The sequence below is a fragment of the Diceros bicornis genome, chromosome 16 (assembly GCF_020826845.1).
Source record: "Diceros bicornis minor isolate mBicDic1 chromosome 16, mDicBic1.mat.cur, whole genome shotgun sequence".
Classification (NCBI taxonomy): Eukaryota; Metazoa; Chordata; class Mammalia; order Perissodactyla; family Rhinocerotidae; genus Diceros; species Diceros bicornis.
Window position 1 is genome coordinate 68,375,897 of NC_080755.1, and position 20,337 is coordinate 68,396,233.

Below are 20,337 nucleotides of genomic sequence, written 5' to 3' on the forward strand. Positions count from 1 at the left end.
CAGGAGGAGGTACTAGAGCCAAGAGAAGGTACTAGAACCAGGAGAAGGTGCCGGGGGCAGGAGTAGGTATGGGGCCCGGGGGCAGGCCAGTCTGCGAGGGACCCTGAGCCCACCACTGATCCAGTGGCTCTGGACCTCTCTGTTCCAGAGGCTGCAGGCCTGTGTAGGTATTTTATTTCACGTCACTTTTTGCGACAGGCACTTGGAAATCCACCTTGGAAAATAGACGAAGTTGCACAGAAGTAACTTTAAAATTTTTAAAGTTGAGACTTTTAAGTTTGGAAAATGTAGAATCATGTAGGGTACCCACGGTGATTTCCCATGTTACAAATACATTAACTTGTGGATGGACAGTATTCGCTTTCAAGCAAATTACTTTTTGGCAATTCACTAGAAGCTTGATATTAACTTTTAATTTTAATTCAAAATTCATTTAAAATATTTTTTTAAAATCTAGAAAACTAGTAAAAATGCTTTAAGAAAACAATCTCAGAGTTCATAAAAATTATCTTCTTCACAAAAATTAATTGAAAATGGGCCATAGACCTAAATGTAAACACAAAACTATAAAACTCCTAGAAGATCACGGGAGAAAATCTACATGACCTTGGGCTGGTGACAAGTTTTTAGATACCATACCAAAAGCATGATCCATGAAAGGAAAAATGGATAAGTGAGACTTTGTTAAAATTAAAAACTTCTGCTCTGTGAAAGACCAGTTAAGAGAATGGAAAAAAGGGAAAAAAGACAAGCCATGGACTGGGAGAAAATACTTGCAAAACACATATCTGATAAAGCACTGGTATCCAAAATATACAAAGAACTCTTAAAACTCAACATTAAGAAAACAAACAACCTGATTAAAAAATGGGCCAAAGACCTTAACAGACACCTCACCAAAGAAGATATACAGATGGCAAATAAGCACATGAAAAGATGCTCCACATCATATGTTATCAGAGAAATGCAAATTAAAACCATAATGAGATACCACTACACCACTACACTACGCCAAAATCCAGAACACTGACAACACGAAATGCTGGCAAGGATGTGGAGCAATGGGAACTCTCATTCATTGCTGGTGGGAATGCAAAATGGTACCGCCACTTTGGAAGACAGTTTGATGCTTTCTTACAAAACTAAACAGACTCTTATCATATGATCCAGCAATTGCACTCTTTGGCATGTACCCAAAGCAGCTGAAAACTTATGCCCACACAAAAACCTGCACATGAGTATTTAGGAAAGCTTTATTCATAATTGCCAAAACTTGGAAGCAACCAAGATGTCCTTCAATAGGAATGAATAAACAAACTGTGGTACATCCAGACAATGGAGTACTATTCAGCAATAAAAAGAAATAAGCTATCAAGCTATGAAAAGACATAGAAGAACCTTAAATGCATATGACTAAGAAGCCAATCTGAAAGGCAACATACTATATGATTCCAACTATGGAAAAGACAAAACTGTGGCGACAATAAAAATACCAGTGGTTGCCAGGGGTTTGGGGTGGGGAAGGATGAATAGGAGGAGCACAGAGGAATTTTAGGGCAGTGAAACTACTCTGTATGATATTGTTATGGGGGATACATGTCATTACAAAACCCACTGAACAGTATAACACCAACAGTGAATTCTAATGTAAACTATGGACTTTAGTTAATTATAATGTATCAACATTGGCTCATCAATTGTAACAAATGTACCACATTAATATAAGATATTATTAGTAGGAGAAATGGTGTGTGTGGGGGGATATATGGGAATTCTCTGTACCTTCTGCTCAGTTTTTCTGTAAACCTAAAACCGCTCTAAAAAAATAGTCTATTAATTTTTTAAAAATACCTTAAAGCATAAAAGGCTAAAAATCATTATACGGTTCATACACAAAACAAACTATTCCCTTAGTATGACTAACCATTTTCTTTAAAAGAAAACTAGGTATTAATGGTTAAAAGCTGTAAAACCAGCTAGAAGAACTGCTTGGAGGTTTCCACAATCTGTGGCTTTGAACCTTCTGCCTGTTGCTCTCAAAGCCCCATCTGGAGGGTCAGCCCTGGTCGGCGGGCCTGGCGAGCACCCCAGACACAAGACCAAGACGACGCATGGGGTGTGTCGGGCTGTCAGCCTTGCCAGGGCCTGGAGGGCCTGTGTGGACCCCAGGCTAAGGAGACCTGGGTTTGCCCTGGCGGCCAAGGGGCGGTCACTCACTCACTGCCACCTGCCTGCTCTGTGCCCACAGCTTCTCGGCCACAACTGCAACCAGGACAGACAAAACCTCTACTTCATGGAGCCCACAGTCCAGCGTCGGAGTCAGAAAAACAAGTAGTCAACAGCAATTTCCAACGAATGTGCTAGAAGAAAACAGGGACGGGAGAGGGTCCAGAGTTTTCACACGTCAGGAGCAGTGTGATGTGTGGTGGGGGTGCATTCCAGGCAGAGGCGCCACACGTCATGTGGGAGGCGAGGTGGGCAGAACAGTTTGGCAGCCTGGGCAGTGCCAAGAAGCTGAGGACCACTGCAGTGCTTCAGGAAGCCGGCACAAAGTCAAAGCTTGTTTTCCTTTTAAATAACGCAGGGCAGTCCTCCAAGACTGGGGGCGTACACCGAGGGGCAGACAAAAACTGTGGGAATCCAGAAGTTCGCCTACACGTTCTCCTTCGCTCCCATCCCACAGTGAACTAACCACCTAACCTTCTCCCTTCCCAGCCAATCTGGACCACCCGCCTGTCTACAGCTCTGAGGTGAGCCGACATGCCACCTGGAGAAGGCACCGGGGCAGGAAGCACGTGACACCGCGCGTCGGCTGGAGGAAGAGATGAGACGCTCTTCCCATGCCAAGTGTCCACAGTTCTCCTGGACGTGTGGGAAGGACCCCTAGTGTGAAGACTCTGATAAGCCAATTGCTACCGGGTGTGGGCTGGGCACTCAGCGCCCTGAACCTCCCCTGTAAGAGGGAGGTGATAATACAGAGGAAGCCCTAAAACACAGCCCGACCCCAAAACCCCAAGGCACACAGACGCTGCCCTTCCCTCTGTCTGACGGGTGCTGGGTGCACGTGGTCTCTCTGTGCGGCCTCTCTTCTCTGCCAACCCCGGCCGTGCCCTCGAGGTCAGTGCATGGTGCCCGGGAAGTTCCCAGCTGCTCTCGTACTTCACACTGCCCAGCACCGTGGGTCCTGCCTCAGCCCTGCCTCCGTCGTCCCATGTCATCTCACAGGTGACACGTCCCTCCCACTGCACGCGGGGTCCCCACCCGCACAGGAAGGGCCTGAGGAAGGCGCGGCCCTGAGCCCCCAGATGGGGCATCGGTGCAGGGACAGTTGTGTCTGCCACCGCGCTCCCACACCCGCACACGGCCCTTGATAAACGCTCCTTCAGCCACAGAACCCGCAGACCCTCCTCCACCAGCAGCGGCATTAAGAACCTCTGAGCACGCTTAAACATTTACTTCACAATTTGCAAAGACAGGAGCTGACCAGGAAGTCAAAGAGTTTGAACTTTACCAGAGTAACTGCTTGCCGAATTAACATAAACAAGGGAATTTAGAGTTGAGAGCTTCTAACTGTAAAATATTTCCATTCGACTCCTGGCCACCCACTCCCTCAGCTCAGCTATCTGGGGTCTGCGTGAGGCCCGGTGGGTAAGGGGCACCTGCTCCCAGGCGCTGGTGGTCCCGTGGGGCTGACAGGACAGAGAAGAAGCAAACACGCGGCCCCAGGATGAGGTGAGTGCCTGAAGGAATGGACAGGACAGAGTGACGAGGGCTCCAGATCCTGCGCACAGGGAGGGCCTCTGGGGGAGGCGCCCAGCACAGCGGGCGCTATTTTCAGGGAAGCCTGAGGCCCAGCCGAGCCGGTTCTTAACTTGAGTTCCCCTCCGGGAACGCGGAGCTTCCTCCTGCCTCTTCTCATGTCAGTGACTTCGGGTCTCTCTAACTCACCACCAGCTCTGGGCGATGTGGCCCCTGGCCCCGCTCGCCGCCCCGACCCCTGTGCCCGTCCCCAGCCAGACAAAGGACTGGACACGTGGAGATCGGATCAGGCCTCTCATCTGCGCCAGGACCAGGCAGCGAGGGGAGAAAGCTGCCCAGACAACAGGGAAGGTACCGGCCTCGCGTTTCTGCTGCACCCGACCCAGCGGTGTGTCCTGCCCAGCCTCGCTGATCCTGTAGGTCTCTAGGAACAAGCTCTGTCAACAACACCATCATCAACCACCCATCAACAATCTCTGCCAAGGAAGAACAGAGAGAAGAGATTTTGGTTGGGGGCCTCAGCTAGGCTCCCCTGCACCTAGGGGAGCTTCCTGCCCACTGAAGGTGGAGGTGGGAGGCCAGAGGGACGATGGCCTGTCAGGATGACACAGTGGCCGAAGGCAGGGCCAGGGCCATGAGGAGGTACGGCCTCTTCCTGGGGACCAGAATGACGTTCACATAGCCATGTCCCCCGCCCCAAGAGCGTGCCTCTGATGGCCTGGGAGCAGCAGGCTAATGGGCCTCCACTCATGTCGTCCATGCTCTGGGCACCCCGGCCCCCCCTCCCCCCACCCCAAAGCCAATGGTGTGTGAAATGCCAGAACTTCCTCTCCTTGTGTGGATGGAAACCTGGGTCTGAGCAGGCCAGCAGAGGTCAGACATGGGGTGGGTGGGGAGGACAAGGAGGCAGGGGGAGGGGAGAGGGAGGGGGATGGGGGGGAGGGGAGGGAGGATGGGAGGGGAGGGGAGGGGAGGGAGAGGGGAAGGGAGGGAGAGGGAAGGGGAGGGGAGGGGAGGGGGAGGGAGGGGAGGGGACAGGAGAACTTCTTTTTCCCTCCCTCAGTGATGCTGGGGACGTGCCACACAGACAGAGGCTCACACAGGGTGACTGTGACCAGCAGCAGTGCAGCTGTGGAAACGCCTCTTCCAGTCCCAGCTTGTCTGAGAGCAGTTAAGACCAAACAGCTCCCCGTCCCATCATTAAACAAACGTGCAGACACACGGAAAACATTCCGGAAGAACTGCACCACTGGATCAAAAACAAGTCAGGACAAGATTTTATTCTTGAAGACACCAGAGATGCCATCATTTTTAAAGTCTGCCACATAAGTTGGAAAACAGAAGGTGTCACATATCACACAGGAATCCAAACCTAGGCCGTTTTCTCCCCCAGACTTTGTCTTGAAGCCGTAGACCTGTCTGCTGACTCCATCTCCCCCCAGTCCCACCCATGCGGTTCCCAGAATGAACTCACGTGTGGAAGGCCCGGAACTCTCCGTCCCGGCTCGTCCGACGTGCTGGCTTCGGCTGCGTGCCTGTGATTGAGGTCCCAGCCTTAGGTCTGTCTCCAGATGCCCTGTCCGGCCCAGTTTTCCTCCAAGGAAGCCGTCGGGGTTAGGGTTTCCTCCCAGGAGGACAGCCCTCAGGTCTGTGCTGGGATCTGGATGGGGCGGCCAGGGCACAGGGCTGTGCATCTCAAGCAGTGGCTCAACGTCTGTCCTGCCTTCATGGCTGCTTTCATCAGGGCTGGTTCCCGAGTCAAAGGAGGTTTAATGAGCATTTTTTCGAAATGACTCAAAGTGAGTGCAGAACAAGCGGGAGGGTGGCGAGTCTGCGAAGGCCTTCAGTGGAAGAGGCTCGGGGAGCTGGAAACGCCAGGGTCAGTCTGTCTCTTCCTGCCTTCGGGAGGCTGCTCCATCCCCAGCCCCCGCCTCCTCCGTCCTGGGGGCTCCCAGCAGTCGTCTACTGTGGTCATCCTGCTCTTGCATCGAGGACTTGAGGGGGCTGGGGTCATGTGGCTCAAAAAGGCCAATCAGGACCCCCTCTAGAGCAACTAAGGTTGTTCCCCAAGGGAAGAGGCGTCTCAACCCGTCTGGGAAGGGCCAGATGTCACGTGACAGACACGAGCTGCCTCTCCAGCAGCACCCGCCACTCTTGGCTGCAGGTCCTCAGGCAGCGTCTGCGAGGTTCCGCACGGACACGCAGCATGAGACCAAGTCCTCTGCTCATTATCCAGGAGGGAAAGACCTGGCAGTGCTGGGTTACCAAGGCCCGTCTAGGGGACAAGGCGAGGTGGGCCCACGCTGAGGACAGTACAAACAGCGCCGGCCCTGCAGATCCCCCACCCCCGCGCTCCTGCAGACCCCAGTGGGGGGACTTCTTGGTGGCTGCAGGCTGTGACGTCCAGAGCAGGGAGGGTCCCTGGACAGTGGTCCGGGAAGTGGAGTCGGCTTCTGGGCTCGTGCTTCCTGGTCACGAGATGTGTCTGTCACCAGCACAGAGGCTGTCCATACTGTTCTGTTTACAGCCACTTCTTCTTGTTTCTCCAGCTCCTTCCCCAGGCCCCTCGGACCTGCCTGTCGCCCACCCACCTCCCCGCCGCTCCTTCTGGACAGGCTCTTGGGCGGTCCTGTTGGCACATCTCACCCGGGCGCTGGTTCTGGGTTGACAGAGGTGCAGAGGCTGGTCAGCAGGGCTTGGTGCTGGGCAATCGCCTCCCCAGTGGCAGAACCCACTCCTCAGCCTGAGACGGGGGTAGCGCTGGGTAGGCAGAGCCAGTGACCTCTGACCAGCTCCCCAATACCTGTGCCCCCCACCCGGGTCATGGGAAGGCCAGCAGCCTCAGGGCAGCTATCACCCCCTCCCCGAAAAGCCGGCTGAGAGCAAGTGAGTGGCAGTTGCCACTGTGGGCCCACCGTTTTTGTAAACTGTATCGTCACAAACCGTTAGTTCTTGATTATTAGTGGGACTAACCTGTAACCCATCTCTGTCCATCTGCCAAGCAGGTGACTGGTCTAGAAGGACGCACTCAGATGAGAATCGGCCCCCCGTGGACCAGATGGGTGGACTGAGCCCAACGAACCTGAGGACAGGCAGGGACGCAGGGGAGAGGGAAGGGCACACAGCTCTGACAGCTTCAGAGGCAGGAACCAGGAAGAGGCCAGAGCACGCAGTCAAGGAGCCATTCGGGAAGAAACTCACTAATAAGACCCCGGTCCTCGAGCCCTCCGTCCCTCTAACTTCACACATTCTTTCACAATAAACCCTCCTCATGTGAGATTTCAGAGAGGCCGGGAGCTGCGAGGACTTCACAACAAGCTTTCTTTTAACAAAAAACAAAACACAAAACACACGAAGTGCTAGTGTTCACCCAGGCGGTGTTTTCCGAAACTTTTAAACATTTTATTTCCACTACTTCAGGAAGAAAGGAAGCCTGGGCCTGGAATCTTTCACTCCCTGTAGGGTCCTGTCTCTGGAGAGCCCCCCAGCCCTGGTCCTGACGCAGGGAGAAAGCAGCAGAAGAGAGTTTACATTTTCACGGGAAGCATTTCAGAAACATCCTGTTTTGGTTCTCTGTTGTTTCCCTCTATTAAGAAAATTAACCCAGATCATCCATATTCACTATAGGAAAAATGGAAGCAAAAATAATTAAGAAAACCCAAAAAGCTATAACCGCACTCCCAGTTTCTATTGCCAGCACCCTAGGATCCTCTCAGGAAAGAGGACTCAGGCAGTGCCACCACCCCAGCCACTCCCCCGCACCCTCCCGCCGTGTGTCCCCCAGCTGGTCAGCACACCAGGCCATGCCCCTCCCTCCAGAGAGGCCAGTGTGGACACAGCTAGAGAGCATCCTCACTCCAGGTGGGCATTTCCACCCTCCCCAAGAAAATCTCTAAGACCCCATCCCTGCCCCAAGCCCGGGGGTTCAGCAGGGCCACCAAGTGGTCCAGGAGACAGGCAGCTGCCCAGCTGCCACATCACTAGCCCACGTCTGTGCCCTGTGCAATTGGCTTCAAAAAGTTTTTTATTATTGAGATAAAATTAATGCAACATAAAATTCACTCTTTTAACCATTTTAAAGTGTACAATCTAGTGGTTTTTAGTATATTCACAGTGGGGCGGGCTATCACCACTAATTCCAGAACATTTCCAACAACTCAGAAAGAAACCTGTACTTCACAACGCCCTCCTCCCTCTAGCCCCGAGCAAACACTAACCTACTTTCTTTTTCTATAGATTTGCCAATTCTGGATATTTTATATAAGCAGAATCATATAATATGTGGCCTTTTGTGTCTGACTTTTTTCACTCAGCATATTTTCAAGGTTCATCTACATTGTAGTATTTATCTCTGCTTCATTTCTTTTTATGGCTGAGTAATATTCCATTGTGTGGAAGGACCATATTTTGTTTTTCTATCACTCTTTTTATTTATTTATTTTTTCTCCCAAAGCCCCAGTAGATAGTTGTATGTCATAGCTGCACATCCTTCTAGTTGCTGTATGTGGGACGCGGCCTCAGCATGGCTGGAGAAACGGTGCGTCGGTGCACGCCCGGGATCCGAACCCGGGCCGCCAGCAGCGGAGCACGCGCACTTAACCGTTAAGCCACGGGGCCGGCCCATGTTTTTCTATCACTCTTGATGGACACTTGGGTTGTTTCTACTTTTCAGCGATTATGAAAAATGCTGCTGTGAACACTCCTCTACAAGTTTCCGTGTGGACCTATGTGCTCAACTGTCTTGGGCATATACTGAGGAATGGAATTGCTGGGTCACGTGGTAACTCTATGTTTAACTTCTTGAGGAACTGCCAGACTGTTTCCACGGCAGAGGCAGCATCTCACATCCCCTCCAATAGCACGTGAGGCTCCAGATCTCTACGTCCTCAGCGTTTGTTTTTTTTTTTTTTTTGTGAGGGATATCAACCCTGAGCTAACATCTGTCCTAATCCTCCTCTTTTTGCTGAGGAAGACCGGCTCTAAGCTAACATCTATTGCCAATCCTCCTCCTTCCCCCCCCCGCCAAAGCCCCAGTAGATAGTTGTATGTCATAGTTGCACATCCTTCTAGTTGCTATATGTGGGACGCGGCCTCAGCATGGCCGGAGAAGCAGTGCGTGGGTGTGCCCGGGATCTGAACCCGGGCCGCCAGTAGCGGAGCATGCGCACTTAACCGCTAAGCCATCGGGCCGGCCCTCAGTGTTTGTTCTTATCCATCTTCCATCTTCTCCTGTGCTTATAGGCCATTTACAAATCATTGGAGAAACGTCTATTCAGATCCTTTGCCATTGTCAGTTGCGCTGTCTTTTTACTACTGATGTGAGTATCCTTTATATATTCTAGATATGTCTCATAAAATCTATGACTTGAAAATATTCTATTCTGTGGGTTGTCTGTTCATTTTCTTAATAGTGTCCTTTGACATACAAAAGTTTTAAATTTTGATGAAGTCCAATTTATCTATTTTTTCTTCTGTTGCTGGTGCTTTTGTTATTATTTTTAGGAGACCATCGCCTAATCCCAGATCATGTCCCTGTATGTTTCTAAGTAAAGTTGTTGTGGCCCTGGTTTTAAAAACAGAAGCATCGGTGGTCCCTGGGCTGGCTCTGGTCTCAGGAGGCTTTTCCTGGAGAAGAGGTCTGCCCCAAACACCAGGTGCTAAGAGAAGTGACTGGAACCAGCGTGTTGTAAAAACGAACAAACCGAGGACGCGATGTAGAAAGTCTCAATCTAGAAATTAAGCGCCATCGAGCTCAGCTACTGGTTTCCCCGACTTCTGTGCACGAGACGCACCCAGGAAACGCTGCTTTGTGCTAAAGAAGTTGTGGGGAGAAGACAAGACTCAGACCAGATCCATGAGAACCACACCCGCCTGGAAAGGCTGCTGCCTAACCTGGGAGACACCCCCTGGGAAAGGGAGGAAACACAAGCCAGTGTTTTTTCTGTTGAAAGTTTCCTCAAACAACAAATCTTTCCTGAAAGCACCTCAGAGTAAAAATAAAGTCAACTCTGAACTACCTTTTTCTGCTAAAATGAAGCCTAAGTTTTGGGGGCTTTGCACTGCTCCCTGCAGGGTCTGCTTTCAAAGCCCACGGTGAAGGACGCTGGGGCTCCTGCGTCGTCAGTCCTGGGCAGCGCCTGAGACCCTCCTGAGGTTCAGGGCCCAGGTCGCTGATGAGACCACCGAGCTCAGTGGTGCGTGGGGGACCGAGCCTGCTTTTCTCGGCTTTATGGCTTCAAGACATGGGGAGAAGCCTGGCTCACGGTCCAGCTCTGTTGGCAGAGGGTGAGGAGCTGGGCGTTTCTGAGCCAGTCCTGACATCTCCCAGGGCTCCTGAGCCTGAAACCCAAAGACCCCTGCAAACACCACGCCTGCCCCAAGTTCACTGCCTGCACCACCCTCTCCAGCCCCCGGGTGCCCACCCTTCAAGCCTGGCATCCCCCCAGGTCCATAGACAAGGGGCAGATGCTGTGGGCTGGGCAGCCACTCCTGGAGGGCTTTCTAGGCCTGAGAGGCCAAGTTGGCTGAGAACACTCCTCCCTGGAAGCTGGGCCCAGGGAAGAGCTTCCCGGCCCTTTCCTCCTCAGTCCTCTTGGCCCTCGAGGCCCAGGACACCGTCCTTTGACAGATGGGGAAACTGAGGCCCAAGGCCGTGAGCACTAGGTGGCAGGATGACCTGGTGCTCCGACTGCTGCCCTGGGCTGAGCACAGGAGGAAACGCTGAGGGCGTATGCTGCTCCGCTAAAGCAAAGATGTCATCGTCAAAACTCAGCATCTCTTGCTCATGTGCTCCTCATCCATTCATCTCAACCACATGCAGAGAAAGTGCTCAACTCCACGTGTTGGGAGCAGAACAGTAAACAGATTGGATCACATGGATTAAATAAACAAAGAGAAAAAAAATGCCTCAATAATCCTGCCCCTTCCTAATAACAGTCTAGTGCACATTTCCCAGACTGTTTACTGCAACTAAAACACGTCTGTATCAGTCAGGGTGCTGCAGAGAAACGGAACCCGTCGGATGTACAAAGACACACGCACAAGAGGAGACTTATGGGAACTGGCTCAGGCGGTTATGGAGGTGAGAAGCCCCACCATCTGCCATCTGCAACCTGGAGACCCAGGAGAAATTCAGTCGAAGTCTGAAGGCCCGAGAACCAGGAGCTCCGATGTCTGAGGGCAGGAGAAGACGGACGTCCGAGCTCAAGAGGACAGAATTCTCCCTTCCTTGCCCTTTAGTTCCATTCATGCCACCAGAGATTGGATGACGCCCACCCACATAGGAGAGGGGCAGATCTTCACTCCGTCCACTGTCCACTGATTCGAATGCTAATCTCTTCTGGAAACACCCTCACAGACACAGCCAGAAATTATGTTTTACCAGCTATCTGGGCCTCCCTACGCCAGTCAAGTTGACATAAAATTAACCATCACAATATCATATACAGATAATACATAAAATAACACTTCAATAATCGTTTTGTTGCAGAATTGGGATCATACTAGGTTAGTAAGCTTGAGCTGCTGTAACAAAACACCACAGACATTTGCTTCTCACAGTTCTGGAGGCTGGAGGCTGTGTCGGGTGCCGCACGGTGGGTTCTGGTGAGGCCTCCTCCCAGTCTGCAGATGCCCTGCCTGCTGTGTCCTCAAACTGCAGGACAGCCAGACGGCGCTCTTCCTCTCTGATAAGGACACAGCTTGATCCGATCAGGCCCCTCCCCTGGCCTCATTTAACCTTGGTTGCTTCCTAAAGACCCTCACAGGGGGCTAGGGCTTCAGCGTGTGACTGGGACACAATTCAGTCCACAGCACGTGCACACTGCTCACACATGCTGTGTCTTGAGCACTTGCCGTGTCAGGACGGAGCTCTCTCTCTCTGTGACAGCTGTCGAGTGCACACTGCAGGGATGTGCCTCCATTTACCCATTTGATCCCCTAAAGCATTCCACAATGAGCACCCATGGAGACCATCATTGTGCTTCCAGCTCTTCCTGGAAGTGGGGTTGCTGAGCTTTGAGTCAGCACACGTGATGGGACACTCTCAGGCTGTTTCTGTGACGGCTCTGCAGGCAACGACCAACGACCCCACTGCCCACCAGCCCCAGCAACCTGCTGTGATGTCATTCTGGTCAGAGGACAGTAAATCCCGGGAGGCTTCCTGGAGGAGGTGCTTTGAGAGGAGAGGAGAGGTCTGTTGGTTTACACCAAGGGTCTGTGGTGAGGAACAGCCTGGAAGGTGGAGGAGGAGAGAAGAGCTACAAGTCATAACGAAGAGAGAAAGTCAGGGGAGGTCAAAGGGGAGGGGCGGCTAAGGGACACTTCTCAAAACTGATGGCATTCACATTTTACCTGGAAAGTGCAATACACCAAGAAAAAATGGATGGATATACTCCACATGTTAAGTTTAATTGAGAATATGAAAGTATTTTTGAGAACCCGTTGTCGTACTTATAATGTGTATTTCCTACTCTCTTCAAAAATGAAAACAAAAATATCCCAAAGCCCCAGACAGCAAATCAGCCGCTCTCCTGTGGGCCTGGCCTGGCCTGGGGCACCGAAGTTGACAAGGCCCAGAGAGGGAGGGGTTGGGAGGAATGGAAGCACAAGCCCGTCCCCTGCCCACGTCCTTCGGAAGCAGACCCTGCAGGCTGTGAGGGAGCCGGCAGACAGCGACCTGAGGCCGGGACCCGAGGCGTCAGACACAGGCGCAGGCCAGCTTCCCCCACGCGAGCAGCCCTCACCGAGCCCCACAGGAGACACACCTGGGTTGGATCGCAGAGCCGGGAAACAGCACATCGTGCCACAGACCGGAAACAGTGCCTTTTCTTTGCCTGTTCTTCTACCAGACATCGCTGTGATTTGTGCTTAAAAACCACACCAGCACACACAGCTGAGTGCGGCTGAGGGGATCAACAAGACGGGCAACTGTCTCAATGCGCGACATCTGGCGACGGTTTTGTAAAATGTCACCATCGGGGGAATGGGCTAAGCACACAGGGATTGCTGCATTATTTCCGACAGCTGCAATCATCTCAGTAAAAGCTCAACAAAACCTCCCACGGCAGAGGCTGGGGCCCAAGCGCCCCCTGCAGAGACAAGGACAGACACTGTCGCCTGTGGTTGAGGCTTCGCAAACGGTGCCTTTGGGCCAGACACTCCTCCCTGAGCTGTGGCCGCTGCTGCCAAGGAGAGTCAGGGCCTCTGGCGGCCGCTCCCTCCCGCCGGCTGCGCTCACAGCAAGAAGACTTCTCCAGGGCCCCCTGTTCTCTGGGGTGCAGAGGAGCACAGAGGCCGAGAGCCCACAGGGAGCTTCCTGGAGGATTGCTGCTGTGTCCCCCCCCCCCGGCCAGCTGTCAGCCCGCCCCCTGCGCACCAACACGCACACATGGCTCCTGCTGGACTCTTCGGTCATCTCTGCTTGGGGCCGCCCTACCCTGGGCAGGGATTCTCCAGGGGGCCGGGAGGGTCACAGTCCGAGGGAGCACCATCTTCACCACGGCCCTCTATCTACATAACACATGACAGAAAACAAAACGCAACAAACGGGGGCGGATGGAGACCAAGCCTTGGAGGGGGAACGATGGCGGGGCGTGGGGGAGGGGCGGGACTGGCTGTTCTACGCTGCTCAACAGGGACGTAGATCTCAGACCAAAGGGGAAGGCGTCCCACTGTTGCGGGGGCATCTTGCCTCCCACCTGAGTTCCCTGCGTGCCTTTCCCTGAGCTGAGCCTGTAAACGCTGACAATAAGGCAACATCCCTTCTCCCTTTCCTTGGCCCCAACCCCGTCCTCCCACATGCAGGATCATGTCAACCCCAAAAGAGCCTTAGGGTTTCATGTCATTTGCTCCTCTTCCCGGGAAGAGACAGGAGAAGGAAGAACCCAACCTGGGCAGACAGTTAATAAAGAACTTGCCGAGTCGAGAGAAAGAGAGCCAACCACCACGTTCCTACATTTTTGCAGAAGCCACGAACGGGGGCTGCTTACAAAGTACCAATGGGAACTCGCCCTTCCTGCCTCAGGCCCACGTGGGGAGGACTGCTTGCCAAACCTCCCGGCGTCGTGCCCACGCCTGGCCCACGAGGCGTGGCCGGTGCCCTGACAGGGAGGCCTGAAGGATGACTGCGGGCACGTTCCCTTAACCGTTTCGACTCGGTAATCCTGAAGCTGAGACGGCTCAGGTGTGTCTCAGGAGGCGGCCTCCCACAGCTGGGCTGGGCAGGATGAAGTCACCCCTCTCCAGCCAGCTTGCAGGCCCCGAACTGCAGCAGCATGCCTGCTGCCCACGGCCATCGCAGGCAACACATTCCTCTCCTTGCAGGGCTGAGTCAGCAGGTCACGGCTGGCGCCGCTGCAAAGGGTGGTGGGAGCAGGAGTCTCCGAGGAATGCCCGCCCCCCTCATGCCCCGCTCAAGCCAGCTGCTCTGGAGCCCCTCCTGCCTCTGCGCCGACCCTAACTTGGCCTCAGGACGGCACCAACCACGGCTCCTGCAGACACTAGGTCAGAGGGGAGGAGTCAGCGAGCAGCCAAGAGCAGCCCACCCAGCCCCACGGGGTGCCTGTGCACGCTGACAGCGCCTCACCCCAGGCCGTGCTTGCTCTCTGGATAAAGGAGCACAGTGACAAACACCAACGCCGTGGGTCACGTGGTGGTCGCTTCACCGCGTGGGGTACGCAGTAGGAAATCTGCCAAGCCCAGATACTGACCCGTTAGAGCAAAGGTTTGGGTAATGCAAATTCCACAATGATCCTATAGTTGTGTATGTTTTGGTTGGGAACGCAACGCTAACACAGATGTTCTCGGGGTCTGAGAACTAAGGAAGCTGCACCGAAGGCTCTGATGTGGAGGCAGCAGGTTGCCTGGCCCATTGCAGGGCCTTTGGTTTTATAAGGCAACCGCAACAGGCGGGTGCCTGGCTGGTGGAGCAGCGCCCAGCTGGTCCTCTCCCCGTGGAGGGAGCAGTGGCCTGAGCAGAGCATCCACTGTGCCTCCGGCAGGAACGAAAGTCCAGTGCTCTACAGAGAGGGCAGAAAGGAGAGCTAAGTACCCCGTGTTTAAGTGACATGAAGGCCTGGCCTGCTGGCCCTGGCCGGAGTCAGGGCTTCGCGCTCGCTCTGCTCCGGGTGGGAAGGTCCTGGCAGCCCTGCTGACCCAAGGCTCCTGCCGGGGCCAGCAGTGGGGCTGAAGTGCGGTGCTCGCCTCTCCTCCTGGCGAGTGGGACTCATCCTCGTCACAGGCACCATATCAATGTGATGGAGAAGGACATGTGGGCCGGCAGGCGACACCGCCATGGGGCAGGCCTGAGAGCAGGGAGAGGAGGCAAACTGTCTGCAGGTGACGAGCCAACATGACCAGGTGATCAGCATGTGGCTCTCCTCTGTCCCAGCTGGGTCTCTGGGAACCCCACCCCCCTGCCCCCGTCTCCCAGGAGAGCCACCGGAACACATGGGACGGCATGGGGGCAGCGTTCAGAACACCTCTGAGCCTGGACCACCCCCTGAGGACGCACCCCCAGCGGTCTGACTGGGGACGTGGAGCTCCCACTGAGCTTTTGGAGAAGTGACCCTTCTTTTACCCCAGCGCCTGGCGCCAGACCTCGCCCACCCAGAGCCTCCCCCTACAGCCTGGGGCCCTTGGCGGGTGGGCACTGAGACGGGAGGCCTGGCCTTTCTCCTCCTCCAGGGTCCGGGCCGGCTGGGAGCCGCCTTCGGCTCCGGCCTTCCTGACGGGGTCCGGTCCTGGCCGCCCCCTGCGCAGAACAAGCACGGGAGCAGGTGCTGTGTGAGGCACCTCCGGCTCCTGCTGTGCAGGCTGGTCCATGGAGCTGCCCCGGTGAGCTGGACGCACGGAAGCAGAGCCAGCGCGGCCCGATGGAACCTGCATTCACGAGACCTGGGACCACACAGCAGCAGGCAGTCCATGTGGAGCGCTCCCATACCTGTGTCTGACCCCACCCTCCTCACCACTTTGTCTGGAGGGAAACTGAGGCTGGAAGTGGGGGTCCTCCTGCGTCTACAACGCCATGCCGCCTTTGACCTTGAACTTCTGTGTCCCTCTCCCAAAACACCTGGGCCACCTCGGACAAATGGGCCCTCCCAGCTGGTTTCCGTGCCCTCCTCCGAGGTCTTTGAGAGGCAGACGCCTGGCAGGAGGGTGTAACGGGCGGAGACGAGGTTCTGCGTCAGACTCTGGACTCAGGACTGCACTTAGAAAACTCTTAGCTTCTACTGACAATAAACTGCTGAGGAATCAATCTTCTATATTTTGACACCTCAAGTCTGAATTTATTTCCAATAATATCTAAACATACACACTAAAAATTAATTCACACTTTAAGGTAACATTTTTGGCCAACGTGTTCTGAGAACAAACACACACTGCATAAAGACGGCTTTCACAGGAAAAAAGGCGCTAACTCACCACTGTTCAATTACCTAGAAATCCTCCGGGAGGTGATAAACAGCTTTAGCAGTTCCTTGAACAAGGCACATTCAGAGTTTACCAAAACTTGGATTAACTCTTTAAAAAATTACAACTACTACTTGGACAGGACAAACGTCCATGGAGACCTTTTTAATCCAATGCCACAGTTTTACTTTTTAATTCTGGGTGCAGGGCTGGGCGCTCGGCTAAAGGTGACATGTGCCAAAAGGCTGAAGCAACAGGCCAGCCAGCACGAGTGCCTCTGCCGGCCTTCCTCGGGCCTCGTGCGCAGGCCGGAGTGCAGTGGCGGGGCCTCCCAGAGGGGCCCGAGGGGTGGGCAGTTTGTGCGGTCCAGGGCGGGATGCACAGGAGTCTGCCTTCGGAGATGGGAGGATGCGCGCTCGAGGGCGCACCTTAGCCTACCCTCTCGAGCTCCCCATCTGAAGGAGGCATCTGCAGGGAAACTGAGGAAGAAATGAGCGCTGGCCGTGGGCAAGGCAGCGAGACACAGCTGAGGAGGCGATTTCGTGAAACAAGCCACGAAGGGGCACGGGGAAAAGCCACATGCAGTCAGAGTCCTCCAATGGTTCTCCTAAAAAATAAAACTAAAACAACCAAAAGACAAAAACTGCCAGCACCATTCTTCCCTTACAGTCAGCAACTCTCACTGGCCCTGAGGGCCCACGTGGTCAGGACGCAGGCCGGAGCTGAGCAGGAACGCAGCTGACCCCACTGAGAACCCAGCGAGCTCACACACAAGCCTGGAGCCTCAGGGCCATGCCGTCTGGTCAGGAATCCGTTTCATCTTTTGTCTCCATCTCTGTGCTATGAATAACATGCTGGGAGAAACCCATCATTTGTTTCTGCAGACATTCCTCTGGCTTTAGCTCCCCCCATCCCTGACCGCGAAGACACGAATCCAGCAAAGCCAGTCAGAATGAACTTGCCATATCAAAACCAGCATTAACGACTTTCTATACAACTTTTAGATAAAAAAGAACGGAAAATACAAGAAAATAAATCTTCTACATAAAGCTGTGGTATGAAGTTAAATTCCCCAAGTCAGAAAATCAACTCTGACACCCTACTCTGAGCTGGGGGCACGTGGCACACATGAAACCACATGGACAGACACAAACCGACACTAATTCCGACGACACGCGTGCACCCAATGCCGACACTGACGGGACTGCTTTAACTCTTGTTCTTATGGACTTTCTTCTTATAAATACGTTAGTGGTCAAGCAGCTCTATTTTCTTTGATCCGTTTTATTTCCCAAACATGATGAAATGAAGAACCCGCCCCCAGATGCATTTGCCCCTGATGTAAAAAAGCAACACTAGGTCTCCAGCCTGATAAAGGGCATTCACGAAAACCCCCCAGCAAACCTCACACTCAATGGTAAAAGACTGGATGCTCTCCCTCCAAGATCATGAACAGGACAAGGAGTCTGCTCTGCTACTCGACATTGCACTGGAGGTTCTAGCCAGGGCAGTCAGGCAAGAAAAAGAAATGAAACACATCCAAGTGGGAAAGGAAGGAGTAAAACTATCTCTAGGAGCACAATTACTGGGTCACATGGTAACTCTATGTTTAACCTTTTGAGGAACTGCCAAACTGAACTGAACACATATGTCTACACAGAAACTTGTACGTGAAGGTTCACAGAGCATTACTCACAACAGCCGAAAGGTGGAAACAACCCAAGTGTCCATCAACTGAGGAATAAATAAACAAAATGTGGTCTATCCATACAATGGAATAGTATTCAGCCATAAAAAAGGAATGAAGTACTGACACCTGCTACAACATGGATGACCCTTGAGAACATGATGCACAGTGCAAGATGCCAGTCACAAAAGATCACACATTGTCTGATTCCATTCATAGGAAGTATCCAGAACAGGCAAATCCAGAGAGACAGAAAGCAGATTAGTGGCTGCCGGGGGCTAGGGGAGACTACGTAATGGGTTCAGGGCTTCTTTTTGGGGTGAGGAAAATGTTCTATAGTTGATTGTGATAATGGTTGCACAATTCTGTGAACATCCTACAAACCACTGAATTGCACACTTTCAATGGGTGAATTATATGATTATGAATTATATCTCAACAAAGTTTATTAAAAAATAAATAAAATGGTTCCTTCGAGCTTTGGGGGAACAAAAAGAAACACCAGGTCCCCAGACTGAGTGGCACGGAGCTTCTGCAGGTGCTGCAGTCTCAGAACGTCATTTCAGAACTAGAGATCTATGAGGGATTCTTGCTTTTTCTCTACTTTTAATCTATTTTCTTGCCCCCAATTAGACTACAATCAGCATTAATGAACTAAAGCCTGAAAGTTCTCGCCTCCACCACACCACCTAGTTCACGCCTTGCTGTATACTGGTAAGTTCACATTCTCCATTTCCAGACAGGCTCACCTGGACCAGTTCCCAGGGCCAGGGGGACAGGAGCTGGCACCCCGAGGCCCCGGGACCACTGTCTGGGAGACCTGGCTGACCGCTGACACTGGGGAGGGCCCGAAAATCACCAGTGAACTGGTTTGTAATGCGTTTCTGAACAGAGTGGCCATCCGTTTTGGTTGAGGGCTCTTTTTTCTCCTGTTTTGGATTGCTTCCGTTTTTGTTACAAACTTGGAGCTTTTGGTCATTCCAGACTGTTCCGTCCTGGCTTCTGGGCAGGTCTCTGAGGTGACAACCGTGAGGGCCAAAGGCTTTACAGGAGGAAGGAGCATGTCTGCCTTTATGTTCAGTTCATGGGAAGAGAAGCAAGTGGCAAAGCGAACCTGCTAATCACCGTGGCTTCAATGATGTGTCACACAAACACGGACCTCGCTTCTCAGAAGCTCTCGGTAATCTGCCAATATTATCTCACTAACTCTAATGGCACCTTTATCAGATAAGCAACTGGCAAGTAGAATTATCATTTTGTAGAAGGCAGAAATTAAGATGACATAGTAAGAGTTGACACAAGCCCGAAGGATTATCAGAAAACAAGAGACTAGCACTTGTCCATGCTGAATTCACCATTTTAGTGAAGTTCTGTCACCTCAGGCAGCCAAGAGCCCGTGCTCACCCCTCGTGCCCATGGAAAGCAGTATCCACTCAGCCTCACTGCCGCCGAGACTCTCCTTCCTTGCAGCCTGTGGACACGAGGCCTCGCTGCCCATGGGGCAGATACGACCAGCAGCCCCTGCCGACAGTCCTCGGAGACAGCTGAGTGAGAACAAGCGCAGAGAGCAAAGGCACAACCAAGACCTAACTGGACAGCGAGGCAGCGAAAACAGAGGCCGCAGCCAAGCAGATAAGCCCAGGGACGTGGCCAGGCTTGTTCTCGGGCCACTTCTCACATCTGTGCTCAAGTTCCGAGGCTGGAGGCTGAAGGCTGGAGGCTGGAGGCTGGAGGGTGGAGGCTTCCGGCGGACTCGAAGTCGTGCGGATACAGGTCGAGCCAGAATCACACATAGGACATGCATGTGTCTAAATCAGACCATTTTACCCTTCCAGGTTCTGCTCTGGATTCAAGGAAACTATTCTTTCTGGTACATTATTAGAAAATCATACAGTCTACGACGAACTAGAAGGTTCTGCACTCTCTGAGTTGTGGCCTGGGTATTTTCTAGTAATCACCTTGATTAATAAAAGTCTAGTACGTGCTGACTCGCTTTGCTGAGAGGTGTCACTAACTCCCTCGAGCACACGGGGGCAAAGCCACAGAGTCTTTACTTATAAATTAATTCTGAACAGCCAATTTATCCTCAGAAGGTGATTTAACCTTTAATGCATTAGGAAGAAATAATTTTAAAACTAATTTTAATGAAAGTAAATTAACTTTCACTATCTTCCCTATCTTGCTGAACTTGAGCCAAAGTTACCTGAATGTCACACCTGAGGTGAAATTATTGCAGGCACAAATCCAAAGACCCTGGGGCACGAGGGGACACACACACACACACACACACACACACACACACACACACGTACACACACACCTGCCAACCCTCAGCCACTGCTCTCAGTCACACCTGTCATCAAGCGTTAATAAGCATTTCATCTGCAGCTGCCACTCCTTCCACTGTTTTAAAAGTAACACACAAAAGTTTACCCCCAATTCCTAAAATCTGCTTCATGACCAATGTCTTTTCATCTCTT

The 20,337-nt window shown here is 52.6% G+C and overlaps 1 protein-coding gene across 1 annotated transcript in view; it reads right to left on the reverse strand.

Moving 5' to 3' along the window:
* Positions 1-15,582, reverse strand: part of PARD6G (par-6 family cell polarity regulator gamma) — a 29,787-nt gene extending 14,205 nt beyond the window's left edge. Inside the window, exon 1 of the mRNA XM_058556628.1 lies at positions 15,338-15,582. Within this exon, the coding sequence (XP_058412611.1) occupies positions 15,338-15,582 (245 nt within the window). The remainder of the gene's footprint in view (positions 1-15,337) is intronic.
* Between the last annotated feature and the right edge of the window lie 4,755 nt (positions 15,583-20,337).